This window comes from Camelina sativa, chromosome 2 (genome assembly GCF_030686135.1).
Source record: "Camelina sativa cultivar CO46 ecotype springtype chromosome 2, ASM3068613v1".
In the NCBI taxonomy this organism is placed as follows: Eukaryota; Viridiplantae; Streptophyta; class Magnoliopsida; order Brassicales; family Brassicaceae; genus Camelina; species Camelina sativa.
Window position 1 is genome coordinate 31,193,867 of NC_141881.1, and position 16,752 is coordinate 31,210,618.

General features: G+C 38.8%; 6 protein-coding genes across 6 annotated transcripts; 2 read left to right on the forward strand and 4 right to left on the reverse strand.

Annotated features, from left to right (window-relative positions):
• The first annotated feature begins 453 nt into the window (after positions 1 to 453).
• LOC104744776 (uncharacterized) lies at positions 454 to 1,799 on the forward strand. Its single transcript, XM_010465880.3, has one exon. It carries the CDS (start codon positions 750 to 752, stop codon positions 1,644 to 1,646), a length of 897 nt encoding a protein of 298 aa, XP_010464182.1. The 5' UTR covers positions 454 to 749; the 3' UTR covers positions 1,647 to 1,799.
• A 772-nt stretch (positions 1,800 to 2,571) lies between these two features.
• On the reverse strand, positions 2,572 to 6,072 carry LOC104744786 (U-box domain-containing protein 2). The gene is made up of 6 exons (XM_010465891.3): positions 5,754 to 6,072; positions 5,341 to 5,401; positions 4,964 to 5,248; positions 4,761 to 4,877; positions 2,967 to 4,652; positions 2,572 to 2,867 (listed from the first exon to the last, which is right to left on the reverse strand). Exons 2-6 carry the CDS (start codon positions 5,344 to 5,346, stop codon positions 2,811 to 2,813), a joined length of 2,151 nt encoding a protein of 716 aa, XP_010464193.2. The 5' UTR covers positions 5,347 to 5,401; positions 5,754 to 6,072; the 3' UTR covers positions 2,572 to 2,810.
• A 375-nt stretch (positions 6,073 to 6,447) lies between these two features.
• LOC104744801 (metal transporter Nramp4) lies at positions 6,448 to 8,630 on the reverse strand. Its single transcript, XM_010465909.3, has 3 exons — positions 7,870 to 8,630; positions 7,649 to 7,785; positions 6,448 to 7,560 (listed from the first exon to the last, which is right to left on the reverse strand). The coding sequence occupies exons 1-3, from the start codon at positions 8,397 to 8,399 to the stop codon at positions 6,683 to 6,685; spliced, it is 1,545 nt and encodes a 514-aa protein (XP_010464211.1). The 5' UTR covers positions 8,400 to 8,630; the 3' UTR covers positions 6,448 to 6,682.
• A 599-nt stretch (positions 8,631 to 9,229) lies between these two features.
• On the reverse strand, positions 9,230 to 13,394 carry LOC104744812 (WD40 repeat-containing protein HOS15). Its single transcript, XM_010465919.2, has 14 exons — positions 13,010 to 13,394; positions 12,546 to 12,691; positions 11,933 to 12,443; positions 11,728 to 11,822; positions 11,548 to 11,594; positions 11,312 to 11,462; positions 11,081 to 11,144; positions 10,543 to 10,701; positions 10,334 to 10,455; positions 10,158 to 10,232; positions 10,010 to 10,063; positions 9,843 to 9,916; positions 9,674 to 9,748; positions 9,230 to 9,583 (listed from the first exon to the last, which is right to left on the reverse strand). The coding sequence occupies exons 1-14, from the start codon at positions 13,068 to 13,070 to the stop codon at positions 9,364 to 9,366; spliced, it is 1,854 nt and encodes a 617-aa protein (XP_010464221.1). The 5' UTR covers positions 13,071 to 13,394; the 3' UTR covers positions 9,230 to 9,363.
• Positions 13,353 to 16,330, forward strand: LOC104744823 (cytochrome P450 81Q32). The gene is made up of 2 exons (XM_010465928.2): positions 13,353 to 14,296; positions 14,385 to 16,330. The coding sequence occupies exons 1-2, from the start codon at positions 13,388 to 13,390 to the stop codon at positions 14,988 to 14,990; spliced, it is 1,515 nt and encodes a 504-aa protein (XP_010464230.1). The 5' UTR covers positions 13,353 to 13,387; the 3' UTR covers positions 14,991 to 16,330.
• On the reverse strand, positions 15,087 to 16,261 carry LOC104744832 (transcription factor MYB44). Its single transcript, XM_010465941.2, has one exon. It carries the CDS (start codon positions 16,259 to 16,261, stop codon positions 15,332 to 15,334), a length of 930 nt encoding a protein of 309 aa, XP_010464243.1. The 3' UTR covers positions 15,087 to 15,331.
• Positions 16,331 to 16,752: the final 422 nt, after the last annotated feature.

Below are 16,752 nucleotides of genomic sequence, written 5' to 3' on the forward strand. Positions count from 1 at the left end.
AAACAGGCTATGAAACTAATATTTAATGCACTGTTATACAATAAACTGTGACAAACAAAAAAAAGTCAAGGTTCTAAAATTTAAAATCACAAAAAAATGGACGGTTTTGAAATAGTCCTAATGCAAGTTGACCATTTTTTGTTTTGTTTTAAACAATCAGATAAGCATTATTTCAGCAAACAAAATTAGGCCAAAAACAAATAAAATTTTCATTACAAAATGTTTATTCACGTAAAGAACTATATTGACCATGCTGTCACTTACTGTAGAAAAATGGTCACGATACTGATCGAGGAAAATAAAGTAAAAGTAAAAAGGAAAGAAGAAAAAAACCGTGTCTATCTATCTAATCTAGTAAACTAGGGACTCTCATACTTCTCATGATTTTTCTTTTTTTGGTTAAAAATTTCTAAAACCATAAATAAAAAGTAAAATAACTTTCGGTGTGTTGTTGTTAATTACCAACTTTTTTTTTCGTTCGATTGCTTATGTCTTGCTCCAAGTATATAATTATAAATACAATGCAATTATGTATCAAAGACTATACTATATAATATGGTTAAGTGATAGAAAAAGAAAAAAAAGAAGGTCCAAATCGTTTTTGACTTTTTCAACAGAAACTTCTCTTCTTGTCTTCGTTAAATATTCAAATTCTTTGTTCCACTCTTTGTGTAAACTTCTTTCTTTAATTTTACCTCTCTCTCTCTCTGTCTGTCTCTTCGTTGGAAACTCGGAAGCTTCGAATTAATATGGCGATGACTTGTACAGATGATGATGAAACAGCCCTTTTGATCTCTCATCATCTCAATCAAGAAGATGACTACGAAGAAGAAGAAGAAGAAGCTTTGTCTCTATGTGATTTGCCTCTGAATTCACCGAACGAGAACAACAGCGAGTTACGATCTATTACCAAAGAAGAAGACGAAGAATTCGAATTCGGAATCGGGTCATCGTTTCGAGCCGGGTCGGATTCTTGTGAACCGGCTCCGGAGATGAGCACAGCCGACGAATTATTCTTCAAAGGACGGATCCTTCCGTTTCCGTTACGTCACTCCGTCAGTCTAGACGCCGGGCTCGAACCAAACCGGTTAATCACGAGATCCGAATCGGTTGAATATAGACGAACCGGAATTATTCAATCAGACCGGAAAATCAAAAACAACAACAATTTCATCGATTACAGTCAACCGAGTCCGCAGCCACAGATTCGAAGATCGTCGAGCATGACGGCTCGTGTGAACTCTATCAGAAACCCTAAATCATCTTCGATTTGGGATTTTTTAAGGTTAGGACTCGTCCGTACGCCGGAGATCGAGCTCCGAACAAACGGGAAAGTGTCAGTGAGTCGGAATAGTAGCTGTAGTAGTACGAGCACGAACTCGAATTCGAAGAAAACAGGAGAGACGACGACGACGACGACGAGATCTAGGAGTCGGAGGAGAAGCTTTTTGTTTTCCGATTGTAAATGTTCGACGACTGCGACGGAGACGATGACGGTGGTGCCTGTGAAAATCAAAGCTGATGAGAAGAAGACGGCGAAGAAAGAGGAGAAAACGGCGATGGCGAGGAAGAGAACGTTTGATTGGTTAAAAGAATTGTCACAGGTTGGTTTCGTCGTCGATCATGGAAGACGAAGCTTAGTCTGAATTTGTGAATTCTTTCAAAAAAGTATTTTTAAATATTGTTTTTTTTTTTTAATAATTTTTTTTTTGTTTGTGTTATAATCATTACGTACGTGATTTTCTTTTTGTATGTTAGTGTTAATTGTTAATTATATATACTTTTAGTTTTTTTTCTAATGATTTATGTTTCGCAATAGGATTTAATTTTTATCTTAATATGATTTAATACGGTTTGTAACGGTACAAAATTCATATAGTTAATGTTAGCACTAGTTAAAATATTTTTTACGAGTTGATGCATATAATGGTTGAAAGCGAAACATCATATTTTTAAAAAAGTATATATCGAGAATGATGTGAAAGTGAAATATCATATTCATATGGCTGTCCTTACCTATTTTCTTTTTTTTTTTACTCTCTTTTTGTTTTTTTTTTTTCATGATAGATTCGTCTCTTATGAGGAGTGGTGCTTGGCATGATTTAAAGTAATGATGTGTTGTTTTTTTTTTTTTAATCTAGGACGTTAAATTCTCACCATCATATCGTATAATATAATGTTTTTCTTTTGGTTCTCATTATATATTATAGTTTGAATATCAACTCGATGGCCTTATTTATGTCACTTATGAGCATAAACGACTAAGCAATTCAGTGAGTCATTGCAAATAACAATTAACAATATACGTAATCAGACTTAAACCAATATTTTAGTTCCCCACACATATATAATTTAATATATATAATATATCTAACGAAAACATATATACTCTATTATAAAACTTAAATAAATTAAAGATACATTTGATATGTTGTCCTAAAAATATTTAAACGTTAATAACATGTTTTTATTGCTGACAAGAAAAACTTGTTATCATTATCAAATGGGAGGGGGGCCGTCCTTCGGTTCAAAGTCCACTACATTAATTTAATTTTGAAATATTTGCTTCAATGAGAAAACAAAAATAAAATAGTACCATATAAATATATACTTTTTACAAAATAAACAAATATTTTTTAGAGTTCACAAAAATATAATATAGACAAGAATATTGGTCTATTTTATTTAATACAGGAACTGACAATGGACAAAGATTCACAGTTTCATACTATTTATATAGATAATAATGCACCAATATGTAATCATGTATGTGTGTTTAAGTTAGAACAACCTCTGCCAGTAAACCTAGATCAGTCTCTCCTCTGATTGGCTTTTTGTGCTCTAAAATACTTCAGAAGATTCTGTGCCTGAAACAAAAACATATAACATTTATTACTAGAATCAATCATATTAGAACATTACTAAACAAGAAGAGGGAAAACAAAGAGGTGGAATCACAAGTAAACCTTCTCTTTGCCTCTAGCTGTTCCTGATTTGGTAAGAGCCACAAGAGGTGGAATCACTCCTTCTCTTATCACATTGTTGCAGAACTTTGGACTATGCGTACAAAGCTGCAAAAGTGCTGCGGTTGCATTCTCTTTGCCTCTCGCTGAACCTAACTCCACAACTTCCACCAATACCGGTATCCCTCCTTCTTCCCCAATCGCAATCTTTCCTTCTCTAACCGTGGCAAGATTCGACAGCACTACCACTGCTTTCTCCACCATTCCAAATGCAGGATCCATCAGTTCAACCAAGTATCTCACTGCTCCAGCTTCTATTACTTTCGTTTTGTTCTCGTGGTGTATTGAGAGGTTGAACAAAGCCGTGGCTGCATCTTTCTTCCCACTGAGACTTCCGTTTGCCAAGAGATCAACAAGTGGCTCTATAGCTCCTGCTTTGCCTATCTCTGTCTTGTACTCTTCGATAACCGATAAGCTGAACAGAGTTGCTGCTGAGTTAGATTTGGCTTCTTCTAGGTATCCTGTTTTCAAAACGTGAATGAGAGGTTCGATAGCTCCACTATCAGCTATGAGGGATTTGTTGTTGTTGTTGATGGATAAGTTTAGTAAGCAAGTCACTGCGTCCGTTTGGATTCTCTCATCCGTGGAGTGAAGCAGACTGACTAAAGAAGGGATTGCTCCACACCTCGCAATCACAATGCGGTTGTCTGTACTGTTTCTTGATAGTATCCTGATTTGAGCTGTGGCCTCTCTCTGTGTTTCTAACGAAGAACTCGTGAGATCATCAATGAGTTTCTTCACCTCGGGATCAATACTTGAACTGCTTCCAGTTTCTCTTATGGTTGCAGAGATGATCCCAGGTTGACGCCAATGCCTCTCTTCTGGAAATTTCCAAGGAATATTACTCCGTGTCAGTGCCCCTGATGCAGCATTATTGCTTCTTCTGGTTTTGGAAAACACGTCAGAGACAATGCCTGGCGCAGAAGCAGACCTATTGAAGATCTGATGCAGTTCCTCAGCATCTAAAGATGAAGCTCTCTCTGACTTAAGTGACTCATCCAGCACAGTACCACCACTCGAGTCATCACCAGAGCCTGACTCAACAAGAAGAGGAAAAGGCTGACTTGACTGAATCAACACCAATGGATCAGGAGGATAGATATTGTGAGTTTCACACCAACTGGCAATAAAAGCCCTGACAATGACGTTAGGTGTCAAAGTGGTATGAGATAAAGCCTGCTTTGTCTTTGGACAAACCATGAGTCCCATATCGATCCATTTCTGTATATAAACCCGTTCGTATGTTTGACCAGATGCCACAATGACTGGATCAGTCATAAGTTCAAGAGATAGAGAGCAACGGAAGTCAGAAGGTACACGTACAGGACAACGTAACTGAGCATGCTTTATGTCAGTAAGGTAGTCATGCATTCGAGTTGTTAAGGAGATCAGTCCGTCTAAATACTCAGCTTCGGTGTCGTTGTCGGTGATCTCAGCAGTCTCCTTCATATTTGAAAGTACCACACCTTCAATAAGAATCTCCTGGTTGGATCTCAAACCAACACACTTGGCAATTTTTAGCATAACCTCTAAAGTAGGTCCAACACCTTTCTTTTGATCTTTCAGAGCTTGATCAATAGTAGTCGAAATTTCCTCTCTTGCCACTAACTTCACCAATTCTATACACTCCTGCAATATGAAACAATGTCACACAACATAGATGAGCCTGATCAACCAAAAAACCTACACAGATTCTTGAAGTGGTAGACCAAACTTTTGACATTCAGATGAGTTTACCTCAAAAGATGGTGAAAGCAAGTCAGCAGGTAAATGTTGTTCGCAGTGTTTCAGCAGCTGGAAGACTTCCAAACTGGATTCTCTTAACTTTGATGCGAGTGATTCAATACGAAGAACCTGATAATAACATACAAACATGAGTAAAAGAGTTAGCTCAGAAACAGTCAAGAGTGTGGAGATTCTTTGTTTGAATAATTACTTACATAAAAGATTCTAGTAGAAAGAGGTTGCCAACTCTGAAACTGGTCTCTAAGCTCATCACAGTATTGAGATAATTCTTCAAACCCGTTGTTAAGCAATTCGCTAGGAGCCGCGTCAGAGTCAATGAGGTTCTCAAGAACAGGCATGAGAAGCTTAGATATATCTTCTCCCCTGGTGTAGTACTCATAAGCTGGGTTTGAATGTAGTAAGTCTTCCATTGATGATAAACTTAGATAAGAGGAGATGTTATCTAGAAGAACTCTTAACCAAGAAACATCCATTTGTACCTTCACTCACCAAAAACAACAACAACCAGATGAGTTTTTATACTATTAGCAAAGAAAGAACAAAAGGTATTTGAAGACATACAGAAACTTACCATCATGTAATGAAATGAACTCGTGAATCAATGAATAAAAGTGTTTCAGAAATTGAAAATCCTGACACAAGAACACACCAAAGTAAGAAAACAAACCAAGAGATACAAAATAGAAGCAAAGCAACGATTCCGCAAATAACTCAAAATATATTTAGAAATTCAGATGCTTTAAGTCCACCCACTGCCCTTTTCAGTCAACTCTGAATCGAACCCAAAAATAAAAATCAATTTTTTTTTCCAGCTTCATTACTGATCCAAATTCGAAAACTTTAAATTAGACGAACTCTACAGAGTAACTGCAAATAAAAAAAAATTCTAACCCGAGAAATTTAAAAAAAAATTAAGCTAAAAACAGAGAGATAGATGGAAACAAGAACAAAAGGTAAAGAGTCAAGACTGCGAAAGAATAAAACCTTGCAGATGTGGCAGTTTCGGCTCTTTCTCTACGGGAAGGAACGTGAGAGGACGAAGATTATTAGAACCGTGGAAGCGCGCGGCAAGAAGACCAAATCACTCATCGATTCGCTCCATAATTGGGATGTTTTATAATCATAATTTTTAGTCATAATAAATTCGTTAAAGAAGACTTGTAGTAGCGGTGTTTTACGTCAAACCTTGTTAGGTATATAGAAGGTACGCTTTGTTATTTTTAAATTCAGTATTTTATTTTTGACTTTCCATTTTTCTTTGGAATTTTTTGGTTAGGAGAAGAAGCTACTCCAGTTTCGGTGTGTTCATTTATGTTAAATTTACACGTTTTGTCAAATCCTAGTGTTCGTTCACTAGCTTCCAGAAACGAATACAATAAAATTGTGGTTAAATTTCCCCTAAACGACTAAACATAGTTTTGACCTTTATTAAACATCAAATTAAATGCGAACGCGTTTCCCTTTACTTCTTCTTCTTCTTCTTCTTCTTCCCCTTTTCTTATTTGACTAATAATTTCAAAACCAGTGTTCACGTTACCTTTTTTAACACATCTCGTATCTTTTCTTCTTCATACATAGTATATGAACTAAACAGTGAAGTTTTCTTTTAAAACACTGAAATCACGCATCCCAACAATAATCTTTACACTAATTCTACTTGATAATTAATTGAGTGTACTAGTAACAATGATGGTTTTATTTTTTATTGCCAAAATTCAAAGAAAAGCTACATTTTGAGAGTCTTCAATATCTTCTTCACAAAAACTATACTCTAAAAACATTAAACACTATATTACAAATTCATCATATGACATTGTTACCGTACAGAAACCCAAACTTTCTATTGTTTGTTTCCAGTTTAAAAAGAGCCATCTCTCTCACTCTTTTCTTATTCTTTCGATGAAAAACTTACTTTACTCATCATCATCCCTCTGTGTTTCTTTCTTTGAAGCCACTAGTTGCCAAGGAGTGTACGTGAGGCCTCGTGAGATAAGGTAAAGCACAAACGAAACATACGCAACCGCAAACATGATCACTGGTACTAGCAAAACCAAACTCCTCGCAGCTCCTGAGAAGAAATCCACCATCAGATACCCATTAATAGCTATCACAAGAGCAGCTACTATCCATGAGATTGTTTGCACTAGAGGTTGGATTTTGAAACTCCCCATGATTTGCTCATTGGAGACCAAGCAAAGCAGAGGGATGACCGCGAATGGGATCTGAACAGATTGAAGCACGTTTAGCCATTCGTTCAGCTCATCCAACAATGAATCTGATGAATCGAAGACAAGTGCAACGATCATTGTTGGGATGATGGCACAGCTTCTTGTGATTAAAGCTCTAACCCATTTCTTCATCTTGAGATTCAAGAACCCTCCCATTATAAACTGTCCAGCGTAAGTACCTGTGATGGTACTACTCTGACCAGCAGCCAAGACTCCTATCGCCCATATATAAAGTATCGGGAAAAACCCTCCACCGTATTTGTCCTGCAAGTACTGTCCTGCATTTGCTAGACCGATGGTCTCCGCTATGTCTGTCCCGTAAAACGATTTGGCAAACACCGTGGTCACAAAGACGTTGATAATAAAGGAAACAGCAAGAGCACCAGTTGATTCAATGGAGTAGTACTTGAGAGCTTCTTTGACCCGGAACCTCTTCTTGGGATCAACCTCTCTGGATTGAACAAGTGCTGAATGCAAGAACACATTGTGTGGCATGATAATACATCCCACAATTCCAACAGCTTGTTTGATAGTCCTCGAACTTAGCTTTGGTACCAATGCTCCTGTTAACAAAACATAAACAGTTACCATTTCTCTGTTTTCCCCCACATCCAAGACAAAAGATTAAATCGAGAGTGTAACTAAACTAACCAACAAGAAGTTCAGTTCCACTAGGTTTAGTCTGACCAAACATCCAAGCAAAAGCAAGCGCCATTGTTGCTATCAAAATAGCAAACACAGCTTCTAGTTTCCTTATTCCATAATTCTCCAGAAACAGAAATATGAAACTGCAATACTAACACATCATGTTAAAGCAAACAAGAACCCTAAATTAAAGAACCCTAAAATTCCAAAAAAATTAGGGCATATACCAATCAAGAGCAGTGATAACAACACCAGCCCAAAGAGGAACAAAACCATTAGACAAGATCTTGATAGCAATAGCACTACCAATAACTTCTTGTATATCAGCACCGATCAAAGCAATCTCAGCCATAATCCAAAGCACCATCCTAGCCCAAGTCGGATACTCTTCACGACAAAGCTCCGCGAGATGACGACCCGTGGCAACACCGAGCCGAGCAGAGAGAAGCTGAATCAGAAGCCCAATCGCGGTAGCCCACATCAAGAGCCAAATCAAAGAGTAGCCAGCGATGGCTCCAGCTTGAAGATCACTCTCGAGGTTACCTGGATCTAGGAAAGCTATGCTCATGAGAAAACCAGGTCCGGTGAATAGCCATAGCTTCTTCCATGAGAATTTAGGTGAGTTGCCGCCGAGTTCGTCGTTGTAATCAGCGTCTTCTTCTTCGTCGATTCCTACTATGAGAACTTTCTCGGTTTCTTCATAAGCTCTCTCTTCCGATGCTTGTAATAATGGTCGCTCTCTCTCCGTCTCCGACATGTTTTCCGGTAACCGGCGATTCTCACAATCGGTGCTGCTACTAAAGTGTGTGGTAGCGTTTTATCTGCAACTGCTTGTTGCTTCTACAATAATAAGTACAGTAGTAATCAACTTAAAAGGGTAGATTAATACTGCTTTTGTCCAATTAAATTAAGCCACGTCAGAATTAGAAAATGGCAGTATTCGTGAATGGTATATGAACCAGGGATAGATTTGTCAAACAAATAGCGTGAACGTGTGAAACTCAAATCTTGGGGATTTATCGAGTCGTCGTCTTCTTGGAAGTATCACTATCCTTACAGAATTAAATGTACTTAATTTTAAAATATGTGTGGGATATATTTTTTTTGTTAATTTACAATCTCTATTATTTTAGCTCTTTCTTGATTAATTAAAATGGCAAAATCGCATAATTTTTAATGATCGTGGGAGTTTGATCTACGATATTATTATTAGCTCTGATTTTATTTTTTTCTGGTTATAAAAAAAACTGCGACGTGGTGAACAGAAAAAACACAAATAAAGGTAATGAGAATGGGTTAAGTAGAAGAAGAAACGTGCTTTGCCGTGGCCCGCGCGAGGTTGCACGAGTCCGTCAGCTCTCGACACGCGCCACCCACTTTCACTATTTCACCCAACGGTTGGTTCGACACTTCTACGGCATAAATACAGATTCCGCTCTCTCTTCTTTCCTCGTAGCTCAGCCACAATAAATCACTTTCAATTCCAATCCAGGAAGTGGTCTAAATTCGAAGATAAGGATTTCTTGTTATGCAGTTTTGTTTTCTTTCGAATTATTGGTACTTATCTTCAGTCAAACCAAAACACTGTGAAGATTAATCTCAAGTACAATTTCACCTTCTTCGTCATTCGCATTTAGTGTTTACTAATATCTCAATATGTGCAACAGCAAAATGAAAAAAAAAGCCTCCTTGGTCTGAGATTAGGACTACAATTAAGACAACTACATTCTGAAATCAACAACGCAGACTGAGTTATCAGCAAAGCAAGCTGCGATTTTGTTACCTTCTTTGTTCCAGCACACTTCGAATATGCCTCCATATCCTGTATATGTCTTCACTATTTTCCCTTCTTTTATCGACCATATGAGGATCGATTTGTCCAACGACCCACTCGCTATGTACTCCCCGTTTGGACTAAACGCCAGTGAGTAAACCGGTCCCCTTCAAATCCAAAAACAAACCAGTTAACTTATTACAACCAATGGTTAACCCGTTAACCACAACAAAATCATACTGAGGTTTAAGTTTTACCCGTGCCCGTTGAAACTACATATCATCTTCCCGAGTTCTGCATCCCATAGCTTTACTGTTGAGTCAAATGATGCACTGTATTTTCAAACAACAAAACAGAGATGATCAGTGATATGTTACAATTATATTTTTGTTTTAAGACATTCAATGTTTAAAGCTTCTTATATACCTTGCAATAGTTAGCTGTTTGTTAGGATTGTTAGTTCCTGGTCCTGAAGGGCACCATCTGACTGTATAAATTTCCTAAATAGAAGAAGAATATCCATCTTTAGATGCTTTTCAAAAACCAAAAAAAGAAAAGAAAAATTACTGAAATTTTCTAAAGACTCAGTTTACCTTAGTATGCTCTTGAAGGTCATGAACAAAAGTGTTTTGTTTTATACTCCATATCTGAAGAAAAAAAATAAACATTTATAACAAAAGACACAGAAATAAAAAACACTGAAAACAAATGTAACTTTAGGCTTAGCTCAATTGAAAAAACCTTAGCAGTACTATCGTCTGAGCATGAGGCCAATAATGAACCAGTAGGATCCCATTTCACGCAATTAACCTCGCCCTGCAGTTATGAAAGCCCTGGGTTTGGTTAGTACGAGACATCTGATACTTAAAACTGAGAAACATAATGATATGGGAGAAACTTGGATGAGAGATACAAACCTGATGCCCGGCAAAGACCTTGACAGGCCTAGTTTCTCCAATCTTACATAAGTAGATCATGGTGTCTGTGGAGCTTGTTGCGAAAGATACATTGTTGCGCCAATCAACATCAAGTGTAGGACCTATTTTTTTCAATTTTATTCAATGTTATATGCATGAGATAAGTTTATTCAAATTGCTGTTTCATCAAAAAAGAAAAGAAATCGTACCTGAATGAAATTCAAATTGTTGCTTCCACTCCTCTGCCTTTACATCCCAAACAACAGCGGTTCTATCAACACTACCGGTTAGAAGATAATCCCCCTTCTTGTTCCACTTCAGGGAAAAAATAGGGCCCTTGTGTTTGCTCAAAGTACTTATCAAATCACCTGGAAATGTGAAAAAAAACAACAAAAAAAAACAGAAGTAATTTGTAATTTAGAAACAGACTTTCCAAAACATAACAGAACGAGAAGGAAATGTTTCGGCCAAGGATATGGTACCCAACGCAGAGTTGTATGGTTTTTTACTAGCTGATAGATATTATTGTTTCAATCGCTGAAATCGTATTACTATCAAAAGCCCACACAACTCTAACATCACAATTTGTAGCTCATGCATATTGGTGATGAGAGATATTAATTTAATGACTGAGTGTATTTATCGATTCAAAATAAAAATAAGATTGATTTCAAGATAACAACGATGGTAGTGATCCAAGGGATAACTCATGGTCTCATACAACGAGTAAAATCAACGAGGACATACCATTTGCAGTCCAGATTCTTGCTTGGCCATCACATGAACCAGTTGCAAGTAAAGACCCTTCACCCTGAAATTCAGAAATTAAAAAACTTATTAGCAGAATCTAAGGCACATAAAACGAATCCAGAAAATGCTTCACGTATTCTATAGCTTTTGTAAAAGAAAGGACAACCAGTAATTAGCACTATAAGCGAGAATATCTAATTTGAAAATGTGAAATGCAACAGCCCTCACATTCCAGTCAAGAGTGGTCACATCCTTGCTCTTCTCATTTGACTTGCCTTTTGCATGCTTCAGAATCAAAGCGTTGATACTACTACTAGTATGCACAGATTTGAATGATCCTTCCGGAATACTCCAGATGCGCGCTGTTGCATCACCAGACCTGATTATTTGCAAAAGATGTATAAAATGAAATAAGAACAGTATTATTGGACACGTGCATTCATCTTTCTCAACAAACTACTTACCCTGATGCAAGAAGTGAAGCCGAGGGACTCCATGCACAAGCGCAAACCTAAGTCAGTAATATAGACAATATTGTAATCTTAGCATAAGAGTAATTAGGATTAATGAAATAGATACCAGTGAAGATGGGAAAGAACTATAGAACATGTTCAATTAACAGATAAAGTCACCTAATAAAGTACCTCGGAAGTATGCCCTTCCAAAATCCTCACATCAGAACTAGGAATGTGATTTGTTTGAGATGTAGGAGTCATCGAGATATCCATAGGTTCTGCACCTGTACAAATAAAAACACACAGATTCATATTGGAAAACAGATGTTGCATATCACAAAATATCAGCAAAATCTGAAGAAAGGTAACAAAAGGACAAAGTAAGAAGAGAAACCTGTAGAGCGCCCATGCTCTTCATCCCCGGCATTTTCTTTGTCAGTTTGGTCAATAACCATTTCTCTATCACCATCTCCAAGTTGTTTTTCATGGCTCTTTTCCCTCTCAATCTTCTCTCTTGCCCTCTCCCGTTCCATTTCTCTTTCCTTCTCTAATTTCATTCTTTCCCTTTCCCTCTCGAAAGTTTCTCGTTCCAACCTCTCCCTCTCCCGTTCCTTTTCTCGTTCGATCTTCTCTCTTTCCCTCTCCTTTTCTCGCTCCATCCTTTCCCTTTCCCTCTCTCGTTCCTTCTGTTTCTCGTGCCTATCCTTTTCCTTTGCTCGGTTGCGATCGCCTTCATGTTCTCGTTCTACCTCTTTATCGTTTTCTTTAGATCTGTCTCTTTCCTTCTCCCTATCCCTCTCTTTCCTCTTCTTTTCCCTCAGCATATCCTGCAATTCCTTAACATCCTTTGAAATCAGATCCAAGGGTTGAAAGAATGAGAAATCCTCATCAATGTCCGCTTCACTCTGCGAGTAAAAAAGAACATAACTCAGTTTAACCACACCAAAAACACCATGCAGAAAAAACACAAGAGATCCAAAAAAAAAGGTTGAAAAAAATATGCTAACATTGCTCAAATTAGCTTCCATCTCCATGTACTGGAGTCCTTTTTGAACAAATTTGATAAGAGCACCAGGTGGAACCATATTCCCATCAATGTTTGATTTATTTATCCCTGCCTCATAACCTAGAGTGAACGCAGAGTGTGTAAACCCTACAAGAAGAAGATAAGATTTAAAATACAAACAGAGTATATAAAACTACTACTAAGTTCTACCATCTAACTAGAAGATCTAAAGGACCTTGAAGGCCTGAATCATTGAGACATTTCCATGACTCTATAATCAACAAATTTTCCGTAACACCTCTGAAACCCTAAGCCGAATCCAAGAAAACCACTAAATTCGAAGAACGACATTCACAATTCGAGACCAAATCCAAAACCTAAGCATGTAGCTACCGGAACAAATTCAAATTCAAAGCCGAAACAAAATCCGGGAGAACAAGGGGAGATAGAGAAGGGTATATTAACCTGATTCTTGAAGATATCGGAAAACCAGAAAATTCAATTCGACGGAAGTGAGTGAAGACATCTTCAAATCCAAATCCTCCCTTTCGAATCACACGACTACACAGAAAAAAATCGACCGACGAGCTCCGAGCAAACTACGTCGCCCCCGCCCGAGAAGAGCTTCGTCAAAAAAAAGATTTATCGAAATTATCAAAGCTCTGTGAGTCTCTCACATTAATCAGTCAGATGTAAAACCTTAATTGGGTAAAACAAATCACAATACAGTCATCTTAATGGGCCTAATTTTTTAGGCCCAACCCACTTGACATGTCACTATCTTTATCCACATCAATAGATTTACTGTATATGAATACGTGAGAGCACTCCTATCTAGACATTATGGGCACACAAATCGGTGAGATGAGTGATTTGATTTTAGTCGCTCTCATCGCCGGTCTTCTTATTACACTGGCAGTGTCATATGTTTTCCGATCAAAGAAGAAGAATAAAAATTTACCACCAAGTCCGGTCGGTTTTCCTGTGATCGGGCACCTACACCTTCTCAAAGAACCTGTTCACCGTTGCCTCCGTGACCTCTCTCAGAACCTACGCAGCGACGTGTTTTTTCTCCGCCTAGGCTCTCGTCGAGCTGTGGTTGTGACGTCAGCTTCCGCTGCGGAGGAGTTCTTATCACAGCAGAACGATGTCGTTTTCGCCAACAGACCTCAGGCTACATTTAGTGATATCATTTCTTACAACTACACGGTGCTTGCCCCCGCTCCCTACGGCGAACACTGGCGAAGACTCCGTCGTTTATGCACCGTAGATATCTTCTCCCCCGCTCGTCTCAGAGATTCCTCGGAGGTTCGGAGAGACGAAGTGAGAGCTCTGCTTCGGACGATTCACGTATCAACATCAGGAGGTAATGACTCGGTGAGAGTGAATCTTAGGCCGTTATTTTCTACGCTTACGTTTAACATCGTTATGAGCATGATCGCCGGAAAAAGAGAGCAAGACGAGGAAGCTAAGAAATTTCGAGAGCTGGTTAGGGATGTGTTCGAGCTCGCTGGTGTTACTTACGTCGGAGATTTTCTTCCAATTCTGAAGATACTTGATTTCGATGGAAACATAAAGAGAATGAAGATACTCTTTACGAGAATGGATAAGTTTTTTCAGGATTTGGTCGATGAGCAACGGAGAAACAGAGGAAAAACAGAGTATGAGAAGACTATGATCACTCATTTACTATCTCTTCAAGAATCGGAACCTGAGTATTACACTGACGATATCATCAAAGGACTCGTACAGGTTGGTGAACTTTTGATATATATGCTTTGGGAGTCATTATTCATTAAGTAAGAATATTCGATTTTGAACTCTAGAATTTTTGTTGCAGGTGATGTTGCTCGCCGGAACAGACACAGCGTCGGTGACGTTGGAGTGGGCTATGGCTAACCTTCTCAATCATCCAGAAGTGTTAAAGAAACTGAAAACAGAACTAAACGACGTGTCGGGAGAAATGCGTGTGTTGGAGGATTCAGATGCAAGCAAGTGTATGTATCTCAATAATGTGGTATCCGAGACTCTACGTTTGTATCTGCCAGCGCCGTTACTTGTCCCACACGCATCATCCGTTGACTGCAAAGTTGCTGGATATGACATTCCACGTGACACTTGGCTACTGATAAATGCGTGGGCTATTCAGAGAGACCCGAAGTTATGGGATGAACCTGAGTCTTTCAAGCCGGAGAGATTCGAATCAGAGACGCATCGTGGTAAGTTTCTGCCTTTTGGAATCGGTAGGAGAGCATGTCCAGGTATGGGCCTAGCTCAACTTGTACTGAGCTTGGCTTTAGGCTCATTGATCCAGTGTTTTGATTGGGAGAGAGATGATGACATGGCGGTTGACATGTCGGAAGGAATTGGTCTTACCATGCCCAAAGCTGTACCTTTAGTTGCCAAGTGCAAGTCTTTACCAATCCTCGACAAAGTTGTTCTTTAACTGAATCACATTCAGGATCTTCCACTTTGTAATAATACTACTTCTGTTGCATTATTTTAAGATATTGCAATTTTAATGGATGACCAGTTTTCATAATTAGTTAAAAAGAAAATTTTATTTAATTTTCTTAAATAGTTTGAGAGAAATTTTTTAATTTTTATCTTCGTCTTCGTCTCCTCTAGGTCCCCATTTTTTTCGAGCTTCGTTCACTCGATTTCCTCTATACATTTTCTTAAAACCCAAAATTCTTATGCCTAATCCAAAGGAGAAAAAACAGAGCATTTTGTTCTTCTTCTCCACTTATGACGATTTGAACATTTACCTAAACAATCTCAACTTGTCTACTCGATTCTCCCAACTCCAATTTGACTCATCGGAATCATTCCATTATCCTTGAATCCTCCAACGAATCCACTACCATTGTTTCTCTGCATCTCCGACATGTAACTCCTCACTTCCGCCTTAATCATCTCCTGCACCACTGCCATGAACTCGACGCCGTTACCGGGAAAAGACTTCCCCATATCTTCAATCGCACCTCTAAATCCACCACTAAAAGGCAAAAACGACACTGTATTGTTCTTGTTGTGACGGCTCGAAGTGTTGTTGTTGTTATTCGTTGACTCATGGCTACAGTTTGACTCCTGGCTTACCACGTCAGCACCAGGAAGTGACAAACTTAACAAAGTTGGTGGATCCTCGGAAGACGACGACGTTTCGATTGGAAGCTGTGGTGGTAACACAACCGCACCAGGTCGAGGCACAGGTTTAAAAAGCTCAACGGAGGGTAAAATCGGAATTGTGCTTGAATCACTAACGTCGGATCCAGTTGGGCTTCCTGGGCTCATATAAAGCCCAGTAACGACAGGAGGAGATCCAGCACTCACCGATCTTTTAACCGGACGCTGATCCTCCGAACCATCGAAGCTCCTACGATGGTCGTAGCCACCGCATTTCCTCTTGAGCGTCGAGTTCCAGTGATTCTTCACGGCGTTGTCCGTACGACCGTTGAGAAGACGAGCAATCGTCGCCCATTTATTACCGAACTGAGCGTGAGCACGTGCGATCGTCTCGTCTTCCTCCGCCGAAAACGGCCGGTGCTCGACCTGCGGCGAGAGCTGGTTACACCAACGTAACCGACACGATTTTCCCGATCTACCGGGGATAGATTTGCTGATCACCGTCCAATTTCTCGGACCGTATTTAACAACAAGCCTACGTAGCTGCTCGTCTTCTTCAGGACTCCATGGACCTTTAATCCGATCAGCCATTGATTCTTTTTTTTTGTTTATGAGATTGTGAGCGATTTTGGTTTCGAGAGGTGAACCAAAAACAAGTTCGAGAAATGAAAGAGAGGACAAAATTATTTATACAGGGAGGTGTATGAACCGGAGACCGGTTAAGACGGTGGAGAAGTCATGGGCAACGCTTCTTCCACGCAAGCGGTTTTTCAAAGTTTGCGATACAGCTGTAAGTGGACACGCGTCGAAGTCTGGCTACGTCGATGTGTCTTCTTTTGTCGTTTTCGTTATTATTTGGTTCGGTTGGTAAATATCGTACAGTTTGAGCGTGGAGATCAATCGAGCGTCAATGAATAAGGTTTTGTGGACACGCGTTTGAGAAGCGAGTGGAGAAAGTGGGGAAGTTAAAGAGACAAAATCACGAAACCCAACTAGCAAAGCCATGATAAATATTCGCACATTTAATTTTTAATTTTTTTTTTTTTTTGTGAGGGGGAAATAAAAATTAAAAAGAAATATCT